General features: G+C 35.7%; 1 protein-coding gene across 7 annotated transcripts in view; it reads right to left on the reverse strand.

Annotated features, from left to right (window-relative positions):
- MTF2 (metal response element binding transcription factor 2) overlaps window positions 1-20410 on the reverse strand; it is a 61408-nt gene that overhangs the window by 28659 nt on the left and 12339 nt on the right. Inside the window, exons 1-2 of one of the 7 annotated variants that reach the window (XM_081055980.1) lie at window positions 3694-3751; window positions 3113-3146 (exon numbers count right to left, since the gene is read on the reverse strand). The exons of 5 other annotated variants lie outside the window; for them this stretch is intronic. In XM_081055980.1, coding sequence (XP_080912106.1) covers window positions 3113-3132 — 20 coding nt within the window. In that variant the 5' untranslated portion in view covers window positions 3133-3146; window positions 3694-3751. Of the gene's footprint in view, window positions 1-3112; window positions 3147-3693; window positions 3752-20410 lie in introns of those variants that run through there. One more of the 7 variants, XM_081055986.1, reaches the window with a different exon arrangement.

The raw sequence follows: 20410 nt of genomic DNA on the forward strand, positions 1-20410 counted from the left end.
TACTAGTTACAGTTTGATGCCACTGCCTTGTTTCAGGCTAAGGCACAAGCAATTTGACCAAACATTGTTTTCACACCATCTGTACAAATGCCAACACAGTGGTAAAGGCAAGTAACAGTATTATCATGAAAATAGTTTTCACCTTGCAGACACCCTGAAAAAATCTGGGAACCAATGATCTAAATAAAGGAACATACATTGCCATATATTATTGCCATAGTCAGCTGTGAGGAAAATGCAACTTTACATATATGATTAGAGGGGCTAAAAGGTTTAAAAGTCTGATGACTGCTAGAGATAAGTAAAAATGGAGGATGAATCACTATAATGAATTTTATCAGCAGAAATGCTCAATACCAGGCTGAGAACCTTCTTTCTCCAGACACTGAAACAATTTAATGCCTTCAAACTCATGGTACAAAAATGACTATCAGCAAGCAACTTTCTAAAAAGCTATAAATCCAGTGGTCACTTGAGGGATTTTTCTTTCCCTTAAGTTGAAGAAACTAACCAAAGCCTGAGCAACATAATTATGGGTGAGAAATGACCTCAATAGAATATCAGGGTGACTAATGGGACCTAGACTGTTCCAATGCTAGAACGAAGATGTACAAAAATCAAAATTGCAAACATTCCCAGACAGTCTCATATGCTCTACTATTGCTTCAATAAATTCTCTTTTTTCATGATGGCAAGGTCTGTCTCCATGTTACTCTCCACTGGATTACTCCCATTGTGCAACATGTCCTTACATTATAAGATCTCAAACATTTTCTTACCTCTACATCTCCTAGTGTTTTTGCCCTGTTTCTCCTAATACTTCTGGTGTGTTGTGTTTCAATGATACACAATCTATTAAGTTACCCTCGACGCCTTATGCCCCCTTCCACCACCAACTCCTTATGTTTTCCCTCTATTTACAGCCAAACCACTGGGGACAGTTACTGAATGCGTACTACATGCTCAACTCTACTACACGAGCATTCTGCATATTTACTCCTTCACAAATCATTTTTAAGCCCCTATTAAGAGCCATTTACTGTGGGTGATAATACTGCAGGGGAACAAAGATAATTTAACTCAGAACAAAGCAATAGAGACATTTTTATAGACGATCACTTCACAGATCCCTTTTTACATATTAAAAAAACTGTAACGGTAAGGCAACAGATTAAATAACTTGACGAAGGTTATGCAATTATAGACCAGAACCAGCCTTCAATAAATCTTTCTACTGGTATCTTTCAACTATGCTTAAAATTTTTCAAGAATTTGTAGGGAAAAGAGAACTAAAATTCCCGATTCCTTGTGTTCCTACTTCTTTCCTCCCATTCACAGCCAAACTTCCGGGGCAAAGTTACACACTTAACTGTCTCTACACCTACAATCTCCCGCATTTAGTCTTCAGCCCATTGCTACACATACCACCCTTCCCCAACCCAACACTCCACCAAAAACAGGAAATGTGTCTTACGTTTATGCACAGATGTACCCTCAATACTCTGCATACAGCATGGTATATAAAAGGCAGAAAGGTTATATGAAATTTATAAAGTTCAAGTTTAATGCAAGAAAACTCTATGCTTAACGAGTTAAATTTCTTCTAAAAATAACTGCACGAATAATTTCAGTTTTGCTCTGAGTAAACAATAGATTCTAATTCACATTCTAAGGCAAATACACGCCAATTCTTTATCCATATTAACATGAAGAACAAAAATCAAATATAAAACTGCATTAATAAAGATATTTGTGAAACTATCCCCTTTTAAAATTTCTCTGCCCAAATAAACTTTACAGAAAACAAAGCAAAGGGTAAACGACCCGCAATACCACAACTCAAAACATAAGCAGGATAAACGTGGTACATCTCCCCTGTAAGACTGTGTTCCCCCATGAATGTCACTGATTACTTCCCTCTTCTCTAGAATGTGACCTTTATTAGAAGCCAAATTAATTTTAGAATTTATTTCCTTTCTGATTGCAAAAGTAAACATGCAGATGGTAAAATAAATAATATAGAAATAGTCAAAGGTGAAGATTCCCCATGCTACCTCCTCACACAAAATAAAACTGTAAATCTTCTGATTTTTCTTATGTATATACTACGTATATTGATATAATTCATACAAATGTTTTAACAAAATATAGATTATATACTGTTCTACAACTTTTCTCATATAAAATGTCTTTGACAATGTAATATCCATCTGTGTAAGTATAAAATAAAAGTACATAAAATATTCTTATCATCAACTGCTATGCTACTTTCCAACTATTACCCAACTACAGAACATTTAGGACATTTCCAATGTTTTACTATTACAAACAATAATATAGTTTCATCCTTTTATATTTCGTTTTTAAATGTTACAATTACTATATAGGATAAATTCATAAAAATACCAGTAACTACTGTATCAAAGAATATGTACATTTTCCCTTTTTATTGTTAAAAATTACAAACACATACATAAATAGACAAAACAAACATAATGAACCATCAGGTATTCACCATCCAGTTTCAATTATCATCTTATGGCCAATACTGTTTCAATTAAACACCCCATCTCCCCCCAAACCATCTTATGTATACACTTTAATGTGATATTGTCAAATTAATCCCCAAAAGATAGCAATTACCACTCTGACACTATAAGAATAGCACTTGATGGCCCACACCTTCAAAAACAGGGAGTATTACCTTATTGCTATTTGACACCACACACACACACACACACACACACTTCTATCTATCTCTCTATTATTAGAGAAACAGCTTTTTTCATAGATGTATTCCCTACCTCTGCTGTTGGGTTATATAAGATGCTTCCTGCTCTTCCCAACACCCATTAAACCTCCAGTCCATACCTTTGCATTTTATAGGATGTTAAGAACATCTAAATAGTCTCACTTACCCCAATGGAGTTGATGCAAGTTACATTTCAATGTATTTGGCAGATTATCTTTAGCATATAAGATCAATACAATTCCAATTAATTCCAGGAGGATTTTTTGAGGTGAAATATTTTATAAAATTAAGTAAGAAAAACTGCAAGATCATATAACAATGAAGTCAACTTTTAAAAGGAAGAACAAAGAGAAGACTTACCCTACCACACACTGTGACATATTCCAGAGAAAAACTGTTGCAGAGAAAAAGGAATAGATAATAAAACCAATGTAACAGAATATGTATCTCCAAACCATATTCATTTATGGGAAGTTGAAAAATGATGAAAGTGATACCACAAATATGTACAGAAAGAATGTCTGTTATTTATTAAATAGTATTCAGAAAACTGGCTCACCTTAAATGGAGAAGAAACTGTACCCCTAATTCACAACACACACACACACACACACACACACACACACACACACACACGAACTCCTGATGGATTAAAGACAGAAGAGTAAAATGCAAAACCCGAAATCTAACTATACAATGTAGTATATACTGTTGTGACCTTGAAAGTGGAGCATACATTCAAAATGGAAAGATTTTATAAATGAATCAATGAAAACAGCAGAAAAAAATTTACAGCACAATAATCAATTACGCAAACTGAAAACATTCATATATAACACCATATATTATACAAGGACACACACACATGCAGGACGTATATTAAATATGTTCAAGTAGGTATATTAAGATGATTGGAAAATAAAAGCAGGAAAACGACATACCCTGGTCACAGACTCGGGATGATGTACACTTTTCCAGTGTTACTAAGATCTGACTCAGTACATGCGCTCCTCCCAGCACACAATACAGGTGACAGAGCAGCAGGAGCAGCGGAACAGAACGTTCTATTTCCAGGACAGTCACTACTACTACTGTCCCCACTTGCTATTTGCTTTTCCTGTTTGACAACACACATATACAGACTATTTCTATCCATAAAGCTATTATTATTAGAGAAGTATTGTTTCATCAATACTTCTGATATGCTACTACAATACTACTGACATCCACCTTGAAAGAGAATGCCTGGACCAAGCAGTCTCCTCCCTTGAAACTAAGTGGGTTCACGCCACTTCTTCCTTCTCGGTTTACGGCTCCCACAAAAAATAAAACCCTGACTCAAGAACTTGGGAACTGGATGCTTAATTCAAATAGTGTGGCTTTTTTCTTCCCCACATTTCCCAATTTATTGCCCCAACTAATGAGGAAACTACCTGAATATTCCTGGTGAGACCACGAGCAGTTTATTTCATGTGTATGAGACAATCTGAGGACAACTACCGGGCAAATATTAAAAAATATGGGTTAAGAATCTGACATACTTAATATACTTTCTCAGTAAGTGGTAGAAGAAATATCAAGAAATTCGACCCACTTTCAGGTTAATTATACTTCCTTCAAGACAGTCAAGGTCCCTATCTTCAGAGCCCAAGAATTTGGTAAGAAAGACTCAACTTCTTAGACTTTCCTTCATAGTCTCCTTTCCTGATTCAAGTCCATCCGCCAAGTTTAGGTTATATGCTCTCTTGGTTTGCTGTAGTTCTCCCATTGATTATACTTCTCACACTGTGTTCCAGTTATGTACTTGTCTTTAGATAAGGGGGGAGGGAGAAGACTCTCGCATTTTGTTTACCATTACTTTACCAGTACCTAGCACAGTGCCCAGAATGTAGAAGGAACACAATAGTCAATAAATTACCAGCAGTTAATTTAATTCCCCAACAGAGAACCCTCCTCCCAGAAGGAATTTTCATCCCTCTCCTGTGCTGTTGAGAATTTCCCTCAACTTCTCTGATATCCCCAATCAGCCATGAGAGCCACCACAACCACGTCTATGTACCCCCGCCACTACTTTTGAGCCCACAAAATACCATTTGGCAGCAAAGGGAGTAAAGAAAGGAAAACTTAGCCCTCCTACGCAATACCACCTCCCACTGGAGCGCTCCCGGTCCTCTGACTCACCCCCAATCCGCAAAGTCAAAAGACTATGCAACAGCAAGACAAGACCAGCAGTGCTGAGAGAAAGGGAAGAAAACCACCTATTCTGCTGCGATCCTAAACCAAGCAGCTCAGGTCCTGACCGATCTCATTTCTTAAAAAGCAAAAGCTGCCATCTTTCCCAGGCTCTTTCCCACAAATTCTTCCCTTTCATGGGAAAAGTAGCACTTGTGGAGGAATCACACGTGAAGGATATAACGTAACTCAACAACGGTGCCACTTTTGGTGGGGACTTTAACATGATCAAATTCACGAGGCCAACCAGGGGCAAAGTAAGGCGCAGCTACAAGGGAAGCAGAGGCGATCTACTGAAGCTTGGCCCTGCATTAAAGCTACAAGGAAGAAATTCTCTTTTGTCTCTTGAGGCAGGTATAGTACAATGAAGCCTGAGCCTGGCTGCCTTCTTTTTGGTTGAGGTTTCCTTGAAAGTAGAGCATCAAAGGGAACCAGGGTCAGACCTAGAGGATAGAAAGCATAAAGCAGGCAGCTTAATGGCTGGCTCTCCTGTAATTGTTAGTTTTAGAAATAATAAAAATATAATGCATACTTTTATAAAATCAAGTAATATAGAGAAGATTAAAATGAAATGCAATAGTTTCCAACCCATCCCTTCTCACATCTCCAAAAGCTGATGTTTTAACAATTTCAGCTGTTTCTTCTGGCAGTTACTGCCATATTTCTAAGTAATGTGCTTACATTTCTCTATTTCTCTTCCTTAACTGATCAATTTTAGATATGACATTATAAAAAATATTAATCACCAACCAACTTCCATCCTCTTAACAAATCTTATTGGACTATTTTCATTAAATCAATACTTTACTTAAAACTGTAAATATTAATCACTGCAATATGATTAATGGCAAAACCTTATTTAACATCTTCTCTTATTCACTTTTTATTTTTCCCAGAATTAATGTATCCCTTTATTGCCTCCTTGTTTCAATCTGTCAAGAATTTCAAACCTTTCTTTTTTCCACATGTAATTCTTGCTTCTAGCGCTCTCCATGTTCCTATACCAGTCTGGACTGATTACCCTCCGTGCCTTGTCATCTTTCAAGCTGCCCTTACCCCTCTGTACTCTGGGTCACATATTCTTTTGCGGGAACAGTGGTGTGCAATAAAAGGAAGTGTGCACGTAAGTATTCTGAGCCTTTATGTACGTAAAACTATTTCAATCCTACCCTCACAGCTGACTGCTAGTTTCCTGGATATAGAATTTTATATTAAAAATAATTTTCCCTCAGAAGTTTGATGATATCCCTATAATACAATCAGCACTTGGCACTGATGTTGAAAAAGCTGATGCCACTTATTTTTCCTCCTTGGTAGGTTACTGCATTTTTTTCCCATCAGGAAGTTTTTAGGATCTTCCTTTATCCTTCTTTATCCTTGATGTCTTCAAATTTCATAAGGATGTGTCTAGACGGAAAGTTTTCTTGCAATCATACTAGTTCAGCTCTCAGTAAACCTTTTCTGTTATCTATTTCTTTAGGGATCATTTCTTCTGTTTATCTTGGGCTCTCATTTCATGTACCAGGCTTTCCTCAACCGTGTAGTGTTCCTTAGCTATCCACTGATATCTGAAATTGAGGTTATAAGAATTTGCATGAGGCCTCTTTGTATGTGACGCAGGACTTGGAGAGTGGTGAGCTCTGCCTTCAAGTGATTAGGTGGGAAGGCAACACTTAGGCTGTAGACCTCCAAAGGCCAATATGAAGGTCTTTCTTTGGGAACTTATCCATGTATGAAGCCCCTCCACATTCTTTACCTGAGGGGCCAGACAACTGCGTACGGATAGGTGTGTAGCAGTTCAAGATAGAAACATCTCACTATTACCATCTGTAGGTGTTATTCTCTCACCTTGCTGGGACCCCTAGTCAGGGTGACTATTAGTGGCTCAGAATCAGCAGATACCTTATTCCCAAATCTGGGCAACACTGAGAAGAAATGCATTCATTAGAGCACAAGGTTAAATTTTGAAACCATTATAGTGGATAAGTATTTGGAACACTGCAAATAAGTTATATTACAAATTACAGACTGGCTGACTTGGAATCCTAATTTCCATTTATAATGGTGTATGTGCAAAACTGCTGCCTTACTATAAAAACTAAAGTATACACTTTTGTCTCCCAAGCTGTTAACTGCTTCCAGTTGAAAACTAGTATCTCAAAATAAATATAATTTTTAATTAACCACAACATTTTAGCCAAACAAAAAGTCCATTATCTGAGCCATTTTGAATAAGGGTCCAACAAAAGTTAAGAAAAATGTGATGATTTTATTTAAACTATGGCTATCACCATCCAACAAGTATTTATTGAATGTCTGCTATGTGCCAGGTGCTATGCTGGGTGTTAAAGAGAAATAAATACCGATGGATAAATACATAACACGAAGAAACTACAGCCTAAGCGGGGAAATAAATACCCATGCTGCTGATAAAAACTGTATGTTAGAAAATTCCTATAAGTAAATACAAAAAGAAAATAATTTCTAACCTATCCAGGAGCAAGACGCAGGGTCAGTCAAGACTTCATGAACACTCAGCTTTTAACCTGAAGGATGAGCAGTGGTTTCCCAGACTAACTTTAGAGACAGCTTAATAAGCTGAGGGAACATATGCAAAGGCACAAAAATCCCAAGCCAACACACACTTTTCTAAGAACAAAATTTCAGTATATGGACTTGAAGCTCAATTGACAACAGAGAGAAAATGGCAAGGATAACACTGGACAAATGAAAAAGGCCCAAGGTGTAAAAGCTCAAAGCAGACACCCTGCCTCTCAGTCTAGTGCACTGCTACATACCCCCTTACTTAGTACACAATAGACTGTCAATGCTAGCTGAATGAATAAACAAACAAGCAAATAAATGTTATGCAAAAGAGAGAAATAACAGAAACTAATAAGTCTGTGATAATCTATGAAAAAGAAAAACCTGAATTAGGGCCATGAAGAAGTTACAGTAGGGCTTTGAGCAGTAGGGCTTTGAGCAACCTAATTCACAGACTTTACATTTCTCAAGTTTTTTTTTTTTTTAATAATCATGGCGTTTCTCTTATGTTAAGAAATACTTACTAAAACAGAATTAAGAATTAATTTGATGCTGTACATCTGAAACGAATACTATGTTATATGTCAATTATGCCCCAATTTTTCAAAAGTACATTTGTAGATGTGGAGTCACACAGTAATTCAACTGAGGAAAGTTGTAGCTGTCATTTTTATTTCATAAGTGGGAATAAGCTTTCAATTAGTAAAAAGTGGAGCACAGACCCTGGATGGGAGAAGAAAGACTACAAGTTAATCAAGTTCTATCTCATGTTGAAGAAGGGAAAAAAGAAAAATAAGCCCATGGAGAGTAAAAATTTAAAAAAAAGTTATTGCAAGAAAATGTATATGTAACAGAGAGCACCCAAAATTGGTCCTTTGAAAACACTGATTAAACTGGCAAACATCTGGGAGAAGATTAATCAGGAAATCTGGAAGCAACTGAAAAGATGCACACCTCAGAAAGAAAATCAGGTAAAGGTCTGGAGGCCACGAAAATGTTGATTGTATTTGGAGCTTGAACAGAAATGAGAAGAGAAATGGGATGAAGAAGATTTTACTGTGTTAAAATAGCACAGATTTCTGTACTCCTTCTCACTCTAAAACCAGGACAAAAAGAATTTAAACACGCACAATCTTCAATCATTCTACAGTACGTGTAAAACTCCAAATCACAATATCTGAAAATAAAAAACAGATGAAAGAATAATAAACAAGGATAAAATGAGGGAGGCGATTAAACGTACGTGGACAGCAGAAAAACAGTAAGAAACAAATCCATTTGTCCCACAGATCCCCCAAAGACTGAAGCACTGGTGGTGCCGAACTCAAAAGGCAGAGAGGTCAGGTGGGGCACGAAGAATGGAGTAATAAGTAGAAATCTGTAGAGAAAGACAGTTGGACTGCCAAGGCACATTTCCATCTGAAGATGGAAAGTTACTCTTTTAAAGAACTGAATCAAGGGAAATATAAGGTGCAGAGAGAGGAATAGGTGAAGTGCCTACTGAAAACAGGGTAAGTTTTCTTTATATAATTATACTCAAGACAATAAATGAAAAAGAAACGAATGTTTAAAATCATTTTTTAACACCTAATGAATAAATGGATCTATGCATTGAGCATCGGTGGCTCCTAACAGCACAAGAGAAACAACCAGACGTTGTATGTTTCTTGAGAACACACCATATCTATGAAGTAGCCTTGCCAAAAAAGCAACGCTGAATCTGATAAGCCTGTAGATCTAGCCAGCCACCAATTTACAGAAAATGCAGAGAAATAATGTTCAACTGCACAATGGGGGTGTAATCAGCAAAACCCAGGCTAAGAAATCTACCATATTCAAATGACCTATTTGACCTGCTTTCTTCCACACAAAAACTGCATACACACACAAAAAAAGGTAAGATGCAAGCAGAAATCCGTAAGTGAAAAAGATTTAAAACATGCTTTAAAATTGGCAAAATTAAACTGTAATCTTTAAGATGTACAGTACAGTTGTATAAGATTATAAGGAAAAAAGTAATCACCATAAAAGTCAGGATTACCTTTGGGGGGACAGAAGGGTTGAAATTTGGGTTTCTGGATTAGCTGGCAATGCTCTATCTCTTGACTGGGTTGGTTATAAAGGCTTTAATCTTATAATAATGTATTAACCTATAAATTTATTTTATGCAGCCCATGTCTGTGGTTTGTCTTACCCTTAAAAAGGTCTGCTTAAAAAACTGTGATACCCTCAGAAATCTGAGAAAATGTCGCATCCATGAAGATACTATACAAGAGAATAAGTACTAAGAAATAAAATTACACATCCCGGGGCACAAGGATGGTTCAATATCTGCAAATCCATCAATGTGATACATCACATAAACAAAATAAAGGACAAAAATCATATGATTATATCAACTGATGCAGAAAAAGCATTTGACAAGATACAACATCCATTTATGATTAAAACACTTAATAAAATAGGTATAGAAGGAAAATACCTTAACATTTTAAAGGCCATATATGACAAAACCCTCAGCTAATATAGTAATTAACGGTGAAAAACTGAAGCCCTTTGCTCTACATTCAGGAACACGACAGGGCTGTCCCCTATCACCTCTGCTTTTCAACACAGTGTTGGAAGTCCTTGCAAGAGCAATCAGTCAAGAGAAAGAAATAAAAGGCATCCAAATTGGGAATGAAGAAGTTAAATCGTTACTCTTTGCAGATGACATGATGCTATATATAGAAAACCCTAAAGACTCCACTGAAAAGCTAGTAGAAACAATCAATGAATACAATAAAGTTGCCGGCTACAAAATCAACGTACAAAACTCCATTGCATTCCTATATACTAACAATTAAATCTCAGAAAAAGAAATAAAAAACAATTCCTTTTGCAATTGCAGCAAAAAGAATAAAATTCCTAGGAATAAACTTAACCAAGGCTGTGAAGGACCTATATGCTGAAAACTATAAGACATTTTTGAAAGAAATTGAAGAAGACACAAAGAAATGGAAAGACATTCCGTGCTCATGGATTGGAAGAATCAACATAGTTAAAATGGCCATATTACCCAAAGCCATATACAGATTTAATGCAATCCCCATCAAAATCCCAATGGCATTTTTTAAAGAAATAGAACAAAAAATCATCAGATTTGTTTGGAACCACAAAAGACCCCGAATAGCCAAAGCAATATTTAAAAAAAAAGAACAATACTGGAGGTATCACACTCCCTGACTTTAGCTTGTACTACAGGGCTACAGTAATCAAAACAGCATGGTATTGGCAGAAAAACAGACACATAGACCAATGGAATAGAATTTAGAACCCAGAAATAAAACCACATAAATATAGACAGATGATTTTTGACAAAAAAGCTAAAAACATGCAATGGAGGAAAGACAGCCTCTTCAATAAATGGTGCTGGCAGAATTGGATAGCCACGTGCAAAAAAGAATGAAACTAGACTGCTATCTGTCACCGTGTACCAAAATTAATTCAAAATGGATCAAAGACTTAAGCATAAAACCTGACACAATAAACTGCATAGAAGAAAACATAGGTACTAAACTGATGGACCTTGGGTTCAAAGAGCATTTTATGAATTTGACTCCAAAGGCAATGGAAGTAAAAGCTAAAATAAATGAATGGGATTATATGAAACTTAAAAGCTTCTGCACAGCATAAGAAACCATCGACAAAATAAAGAGGCAACCAACTGAACGGGAGAAGTTTTTTGCAAACAGTGCCTCCAAAAGGGGCTAATATCCAAAATATACAAGGAACTCATGAAACTCAACAACAAAAAAACAAACAACCCAATTAAAAAGGGTTGAGGACCTGAAGAGACATTTCTCCAAAGAGGACATACAAATGGTAAATAGACATATGAAAAAATGCTCAACATCAATAATCATAGGAGAAATGCAAATGAAAACCACAATGAGATATCACCTCACCCCAGTCAGAATGGCTTTCATCAACAAGACACATAGTAACAAGTGTTGGAGAGGCTGTGGAGAAAAAGGAACCCTCATACACTGTTGGTGGGAATGCAGACTGGTGCAGCCGCTATGGATGGCAGTGTGGAGGTTCCTCAAAAAATTATGAATAGAATTACCATATGACCCAGCAATCCCTCTCCTGGGTATCTACCCAAAAAATCTGAAAACATTTATACATAAAGACACATGTGCTCCAATGTTCATTGCAGCTTTGTTTACGGTGGCCAAGACATGGAAACAACCAAAATGTCCTTCGATAGATGAATGGATAAAGAAATTGTGGTACATATACACAATGGAATACTATTCGGCTGTAAGAAAAGATGATATAGGAACATTTGTGACAACATGGATGGATCTTGAGTATAATGCTAAGTGAAATAAGTCAGACAGAAAAAGAAACAGAACCATATGATTTCACTGATGTGGTATATAAACCAAAAACAACAAAAGAACAAGACAAACAAATGAGAAACAAAAACTCATAGACACAGACAATAGTTTAGTGGTAACCAGAGGGTAAGGGGGTGGGGAGTGGGAGATGAGGGTAAGGGGGATCAAATATACGGTGATGGAAGGAGAACTGACTCTGGGTGGTGAACACACAATGGGATTTATAGATGATGTAATACAGAATTGTACACCTGAAATCTATGTAATTTTACTAACAATTGTCACCCCAATAAATTAAAACAAAATAAAATAAAATTACAGCCAAAATAAAAATCAATAGAATACAAATCAAAGATAAATAAAGAACAGGTAAGAAAAGCACACAATCAATCTAAAAAATATAACATGTAACTCGTAAAAGTACATAAAGAGTAAACAGAAAAAAGGAGAAAATCTTTTTAAAAAGTAGAAGAAAACATTCCAGAACTAAAGAACAGAAGTTGTCAGTTTGTAAAGGCCAACTGTCCAGCAAGTTGAATAAAAAAGACCAGTGCCAACGAAATCAGGATAAAGATATGGTTAGAAAGAAAGAAAAAGGCAACTTATAAAGGACTGAGAACAATAATGACATTGTTACAGCAGTATCAGAAGTTAGAAGACAGAACTATCCATTTAAAATTCTGAGCAAAAAATAAGTTGAGTGAAAACCTACTTTAAAACCAGCCAAATTATCAGTCAAGACTGAGGGTAAAATAAGTACATTTTCAGGCATATAAAGGCTATGAAGATTTATCACCCAAGCACACTTCCTTTGGGTCTGATTAGAAGACACCAAAAAAAAGGGAGCAAACAAAATAAAAGGCAGACGTGGAATGCAAGGGAGTCAACACAGCAGAAACGCAAAGGGAATTGTGAAAGCAACCTCCAAAACAACAGCTGTGCAGTAAATCAAGACAGCAACATGTCCAAATTGGAAAAGTACTCTAGAAGGGTTCCAGGACAGTATCCCTATTAAAAATAAACAAAACAAAAACAAAAACCAAACCAATGTAACTGATAAATCAGATGACAAATTGACAGTGTGAAAAACTACCATGCAAGACATTTTACAAAACGGGAAAGTGTGAAGATGTCAATGCTCAAAGAAAACTAAGCAAATTTTATTTTTTAATGAGTCAGTTTTTAAACCTAATTATATAAGAAATAAATGTAATGCTGGAAATAACAGCTAAAAAAAAGCTTACAAATATTCGACACTGTTCAAAGCATTTTGCATATTGCATTAATTCATTTTTTAATATTAATTCATTTAACCTTCACAATTACTTTGCCATTATCATATTCTATGTGGTTCACATGTAAATTTTTATATAATCAGACAAAGGGAAACAGGATTTGAAATTTTTATATGAGTATATTGTAAGAAAGAGAGAAGAGCCTCCTGGGAGAAATTCCTCACCTAACATTATAAGAAAAAAATGTCTCAAGTTGATGAATCAAGACACAGTAATGTTTTATTCAGAAATATGAAAGAAAAAAAATAGCTAAGAGTTAAAAGTAGTTGCCTCTAAGAGGGATGGAGGGAACAGATTAAAACACTGCATCTTTTAGCTAAAAGTTTTTTCTTAATGTTATAACTATTTTGACCTTGATAAATATTAAAAATTCACTTTTAAAAGATAGGGGAAAAAAAGTAAAGACAAACCCTTGGTAACATCAAAATCCATAGCAGTGTTTCCCAAAGGGTATCTTCTGGAATAACAGTTCTACAAAATATTAATAGCTGCTATGTGAAAAAGTGGTTCTAATACCTAAAGTAAACTGGGAGCAGTTTTAAACTGGGAGCTTTTTCACAAAACGACTACCTTTGAGACTTTAGTAGATTAAAACACACTTTCTAATTTTTCCCTAACATTAGACCACAAGAACTATCCGCTCCCTCCCCTTGAATCAGTTTGAGAAACTATTGTTTTTAAGGCAGTCATTCTCAAATGTAATTGAGTCCACAGACCAGTACAAAGTAAGAAAAGCAAGGACAATGTATTGAGTTTTATTTAATCAACAGACCATTCCATATTTTGAGGACATATCCTTCGTACATTCTTAGATTTTAAACATCTTTTCTTTGATAAGTGGCAGTTTTTAACACTTACTTCCCAAAATAAAAAGGTGGCAAACCTAGGTCAACATACTATCCCCATCCCACCAAAAATAGTTAATGGTTTGTGCAAGTCAAATCTGGGAATCTTTGGAAAATTCTTATTTGAATGATGAGCAAAAGAATCCTCTTAGGAAAGAAGTCAGTACAGAAAGATAAAGACAACGCAGAAAGAAGAGTATCATAAAAAACAAGAAAAGACAAAACAAAGGAGAAAGTAGTATATCAGATATACTTAGTAAGTTAGGTAAAATGAGTTATAAAAATTGCTTATTGAAGTTAACGATCCCAAAGTAACATATGACCACTGGGTTCAAATGTCAGACCAACCACATGGGGTTTAGAAAATAAGACTAACAGGTTGAGTTTAGCTCACTCTTTCTAAAAGCTTAGTTCAAGGTCAAAGAAGGTTTTGGCATAGGAAAAATTTGAGCATTAATACAAGCTACTGGTTACATGGATGGAAAAATTGTTGAAACTAGAGAAAAAAAACAACCTACCCATAAATATTCATATTCTAACAAAGTTACTCTCTTACTTTCATACACTGATGATTAATTCTGAATCTTCTGTGTAAAACATATTAAAAGCAGAATCAAACAATTTTCTAGAAATTTATTACCTAAATATCTCCATGTAAACAAATGGAATTTGCATTTCAAATTACAATTAAAAGAAAATATTCTGCTCATCACTAATCTCTAAAACTCTTCAGTGTCTGTACAAAGTAGGTACTTCATAATTATTTCCTGAATAAATTAGTGAAAGCCTGTACTTACCAATACACATACCAGTAAAGAAATCCTCCATCTATCAAGCAAATATCACTATCCTATGAATGCATATATTCTACTGCACATGTATTTGTTCATGTATTTAAATGTATAATTAAAAAGCCAAAAACTCTTCTAAAATTGTACTTAATTTTACCTTTAACTTTAAGATTGAAACTAAAAGCAGAACCAAATTCTCCACCCCCACACCTCAGGTTCAGCCTAAGCCCTTTAGAATTAAAAATAGCTTAGCCACCTAGCAGGTCAAGCAATGACAGAGGTGTCTGTAATTTCAGTGAGTTTGGCTTTGGTTCGTTCCATGAAATTACAGAAAACATGTTTAAATAACTGAAAATTTAGGATAAAATATCAGTTTTACAGAACATTTTTATAAACTATGAAAAATCGAACCTTTGAAAAAATTGTAAATAACACCATTAAATATAACAGATCAAGTATTTTCAGAATGGCAAAGAAATACCAAAAATTTAGATAGCATGACATTTCAAGACTATATAAGACTTTTTTAAATGACAATTGGTTAAGCCTTTTCATCACAATATCCAGTCATCTTAACTATTTGAGCAAATGGAAAACAGAATGTCTCCACAATAACATTTTAATACCAGCTAACGATATCAGTTTGGAGATCCCTGATGACTTATTAGTTGTAAGATGATTAGTTATTTTGCATATGCAATAGATCTCAGGTAACTACAGATTTAAAACACCAAAACCAATAAAGCTAATAATATACATAAAAACCATAGTTAACTTTAAGTATACACATTCATGTTCAAGTCCAGAACTGGTAAGGTTGATTATAATACATAAATGAAACTCACTAACAATTCAGGCAAAAATGAACTGAATGGAAAGTTCAGAATTTTCATTAAAATCCTGCAGAATTTGGTTCTAAGACCAAGAAAGAAGAAACTACAGAACTGAAGTATCCTTGCAAGCCCCACACTACCCTACAGTTAAGTTCTAATTCCTCAAAGAAAAGTATGAACTGGATCATGGGTAGTAGAGCAGGCAGATTTAAACGGGCTTGAAAAATTCCTTCACCTTACTATAGTCTTTAACTTTCTCAAGAACATGCACATCTCATTTTCTTCTAATAACAATGCCATAGAATAGGAAGGGGAGACTACTTACTATTCCCTTTAACAAATAAATCTGTAGCTCAGAAGTAAAATCACTTCCTTAAAGTTCTAAAGAAAGTCAAGGAATACTGTGTTACATCCCAGATTTAACAAGTGGTGAAGTCAAGTCATTCGTTTCCACTATAAAAGCCTCTTGTCCCTAGTATATTTAGCCACAAGACTTTTATAGGCCTAATTTAAGTCTATCAGCGATGAAATGCATTTCTAGAGATGATTCAACTGGGTTGCTGAGTTTCCTGAGATAGAAATAGCTGGTTGCCCGATTTTGACCCTATAAAAAAACTCTACTTTTTCAAAGCTCTGCCTGCATTTAAGAGTCTCATACAGATAAATACAAAAACACTTTTTTAATTCATCCATTTGCTTTATTGGGTGTGTGTAGCGTTGTCACAAATACAAAAGAACTTTATAAATAGTTCAAACACCAACTAGAATATTGAAATATTTATTAGGCTGAAACTGCTACAAATCACGTTAGTTTTGTCCTCCCATAGAAGTATTACATCTTTGTGTCTCAAGATCTAGCCATACAGGCCTCCTTTCAATTCTTCAAAAACAAAGATCTTTCCCACCCAAGACATTCATACATATTGTACGTCCTGCCAAAACTGCCCTCCCCACTTCTCCATTCTTTGCATAGCTGACTCTTTTAAGTAATCCTACCAAATTAAGTAATTCTAGTTGTACTCTACAATATTCTCTACCAGAAAACTCTTGTTCTTTAAAGAACTTACCATAATCTATACATTTCTTCTTTCCTCAATTCTTTTTTTTTGAAAATTGCCCAATAAAATCAAAAGAATGTAATAATCAGTATACTCTTCACTTAGATTTACCGATTTATATTTCACATTTCTCTTTCCCTCTCCCCCCACGCACATTTTTTGCTGGCTCATTAGAAAGTTGCAGACATGATGATTTTCACCTGTCAATATCAGATATATCCCCTTAAAACAAGCAACCTTCTCCTATACAGCCACAAAACCATTAATTATCATACCCAGCAAATTTAATATTATCATCTGATACACAGTCCAAATTCTCCAGTTTGATATAAAAATGTTCTTTAAAGCTTTTTTCAAAACCTAGGATCCAAAGTTTGCAGTTTGCATTTGTCATGTCTCTTTTCTCTCCTTCAATCTCAACAGTACTCTTTTTGGTTAAATACTAGACATTTTTTGAAATCAGCTATCTTGGCAGCATGTTACACATACTGAATTTGTCTTATTGTTTCCTCATAATTAAAGTCAAGTTAAACAGTTTTAGCAAAAAATTACATAGCTGATGCTGCATGTTTGTTTTGCGCGTGTGTATGTTTGTGTGTGTGTGTGTGTGTGTGTGTGTATGCATCCCTCCTCCAAAATACTGCATTTTCCACAAGGGCAGTGAAAATGTCAATGTTGTTCGACAACGTATCTCTAGCGTCTAAGACTATAACCCACATAGGTCTTCAATATTTATTGAACAAGTAAATGAACAAGTAAGTAGCATACAGAACCAAAGTACAGTACTTTGTTCAAGATAGGCAACCAACAGATATTTGTTGATGTTAATTCATGATTAATGAATGTTAATTCACTACTATCAAAAAGGCACAGACTGTTAATAGAGGTATTCAAGTACCCATAAAAAAACCTTAAACTAATGTGAGGACAGGAAGAAATGATGCTTTCTCTTCTCATTGAAAATTGGCTTTGTTTCTATATGATCAAAGCATCCTAATATTATAAACTGTAATTCTAAAAAAAAAAAAAAAAAAAAAGCAGGAATAGTAAAGTGGTACATGTACCAGACACTCCTCAAAGAGCTGAAAGTTAGATGATTAAGACCTAGTCTCCTCAAGGAACTTAAAATCAGGAGAAAATTGGGGCAGCCGGCTGGCTCAGTTGGTTAGAGCACAAGCTCTGAACAACAGGGTTGCGAGTTCAATCCCGAGATGGGCCAGTGAGCTGCACCCTCCACAACTAGACTGAAGACAATGAGCTGCCGCTGAGCTTCCAGAGGGGCGGCAGGATGGCTCAGTTGGTTGGAGCACGAGCTCTTAACAACAGGTTGCCGGTTCAATTCCCGCATGGGATGGTGGGCTGCGCCCCCTGCAACTAAAGACTGAAAACAGTGACTGGACTTGGAGTTGAGCTGCGCCCTCCACAACTAGACTGAAGGACAACGACTTGGAGCTGATGGGCCCTGGAGAAACACAAGTGTTCCCCAATATTCCCCAATAAAATTTATTTTTAAAAAAATCAGGAGAAAACTGATAATTATGTATATTTCAAAAAACTTAGGTGCTATAACTAAACATGTGCAAAATAATGAATAAAGAAAAGAACTTTAAAAAATATTATAATCATTTCTGCCATGTACACACCTTCAGAAAGAGGAACTTGGTGGAAGGTCTGTTGGGGCACTCAACTCCTTCACTCGCAAGGTTGGGTTATATATCACAGAAAACAGAAGCTACTGATATGAAATTCCTCAACTTTCTCCCACCCCTTTTTCCCTAAACGTATCCACAAAAGCACATATGTAATTCATTTCTCTAAGAAAACCACGGCTCTTCTCTCCAGTAGCAGAGAATCTAAGATCTCACATTAAGAATTTTTACATTATCTATTATCTCCTTTATTTTAAATCTCCAATTCTCGTTGTTGCAAATCTGCCACAACCAAAACCAAATTTAAAACAAAAATGGAAGTCCTCATAAATTATTTCTCTATTTTCTGTTTTCACCAATAAACTTGAAAAAGCACATTCCACTTAATCTGTGGGAAGTTGACTGTCCTGATTACTGTTAACAAAAGCAAAGACCTCCAAATGACCAAATACCAAACAACGCTCTAACTTCAATGTTCCCTGTGCCCAATCTTTGAATAACTGATTGATCACGACCGAGTTCTTGAAACTCACCTCCCTTGGTTTCTGAGATCCCATCACCCATGAGTGACTCCTCCCATCTCTCCTGTACTGATTTTTCCTCCTCTGCCAACTCTTTAAATGTTGGAGTTGCCTAGGGCCTCCTGTTATACATGCTGTGCTTGTCCTAAGTAGTCATGTTGTCCTAACGTTTCACCTAATTTTTATCTGTTGACAATCTTTAAATCTCTTATCTCCAGCCCATTCTATTTCATAAGCCTCAGACCTTATTTCCAATTGTCCATGAAACATCCAACCTGGATTCTTCCCCAGCACCTTTAACTTAACAAAACTGACATTTTCTTCCAATTTCTCCTTCTTCCAGTATTCTGAATCTCAATAAATGCCATTACCACCTGATCATCTCTCAAGCTAGAAATGTGTTATCCTTGATTCTTCCCTCTTCTCTCACCCTCCACTCACCAAATCCTGCTGATTCTTCCTTACAGATCACCTCTCAAGGATCTCCTATGACCACTACCTGACTTGCCTGCGCTATTACCATAGACTCCTAATTGATCTTCCTGCCACCAACCCCATCGCTTCTTTAATGCACTTTCAATTTGCAGTAAGGAAAACCTGTTTTACTCACTCCTTTATTTAAAGAACTCTAATGGGTCCTAGTGCCTAGAGAAGTCATTAACTAAAGGACACGTAATTTTCACATTTTCACTTCCTGAAATGTACATCTGTGCCACAACTCACAGTACCTGGTAATCACTAACTGGCCAGGCAGCAGTAGCAAAGCCGTCCTGAATACTAATGCACACACATACCCTAAGAGCATCGGCATCAAAATACAGAAAATGGGGGTCAGCAGCCGTTTCTCCCCACTGGGGAGAAAACATTAAAAGAAATTACTACAGCATCTTTTATCCCTCCAGAAACCAAACGGTGGTGGGAGAAGGTAGGGTACAGAGTAAATCGGATATGTTTAGCTGGTTTTCTAAAGAATCTACAGTAGATCTGCTATAGTTAACTATAAACCAGCTATAGAGCCCAGCACCAGTTGTATATTTTAATTCTTATATAGGTTAGTTTAAGAAATACTATCACCAACACTCAAGACGGCACAAAAATTGGTACTGTGAGGGAAAATATGCTACAAAACTCAAAAAGTGATTCAGAATCCCCCCCCACAGACACATGTGCACACACACGGACAATTATAACTAATAAACCAGTTCAGCAAGGCTGCAGAATACAAGATTCACATACAAAAATCAATTATATTTCTATATACTAGCAATGAACATTCTGAAAATGAAATTAAGAAAAAATTCCACTTGTAATTGCACCAAAAAGTACAAAATACTTAGGAATAAATTCAACAAAAAGGCACAAGACTTATCCAATGAAAACAACATCAGAAAAGGAAATTAAATGAGACCTACAAGATGTCATATGCTTGCTAACATCAAATGGCAATATTTTCCAAATCAGTCTACAGATTCAATGCTGTATCTATCAAAATCTTAGCTGACTTT

Source organism: Rhinolophus hipposideros (genome assembly GCF_964194185.1).
Source record: "Rhinolophus hipposideros genome assembly, chromosome: 8".
In the NCBI taxonomy this organism is placed as follows: domain Eukaryota; kingdom Metazoa; phylum Chordata; class Mammalia; order Chiroptera; family Rhinolophidae; genus Rhinolophus; species Rhinolophus hipposideros.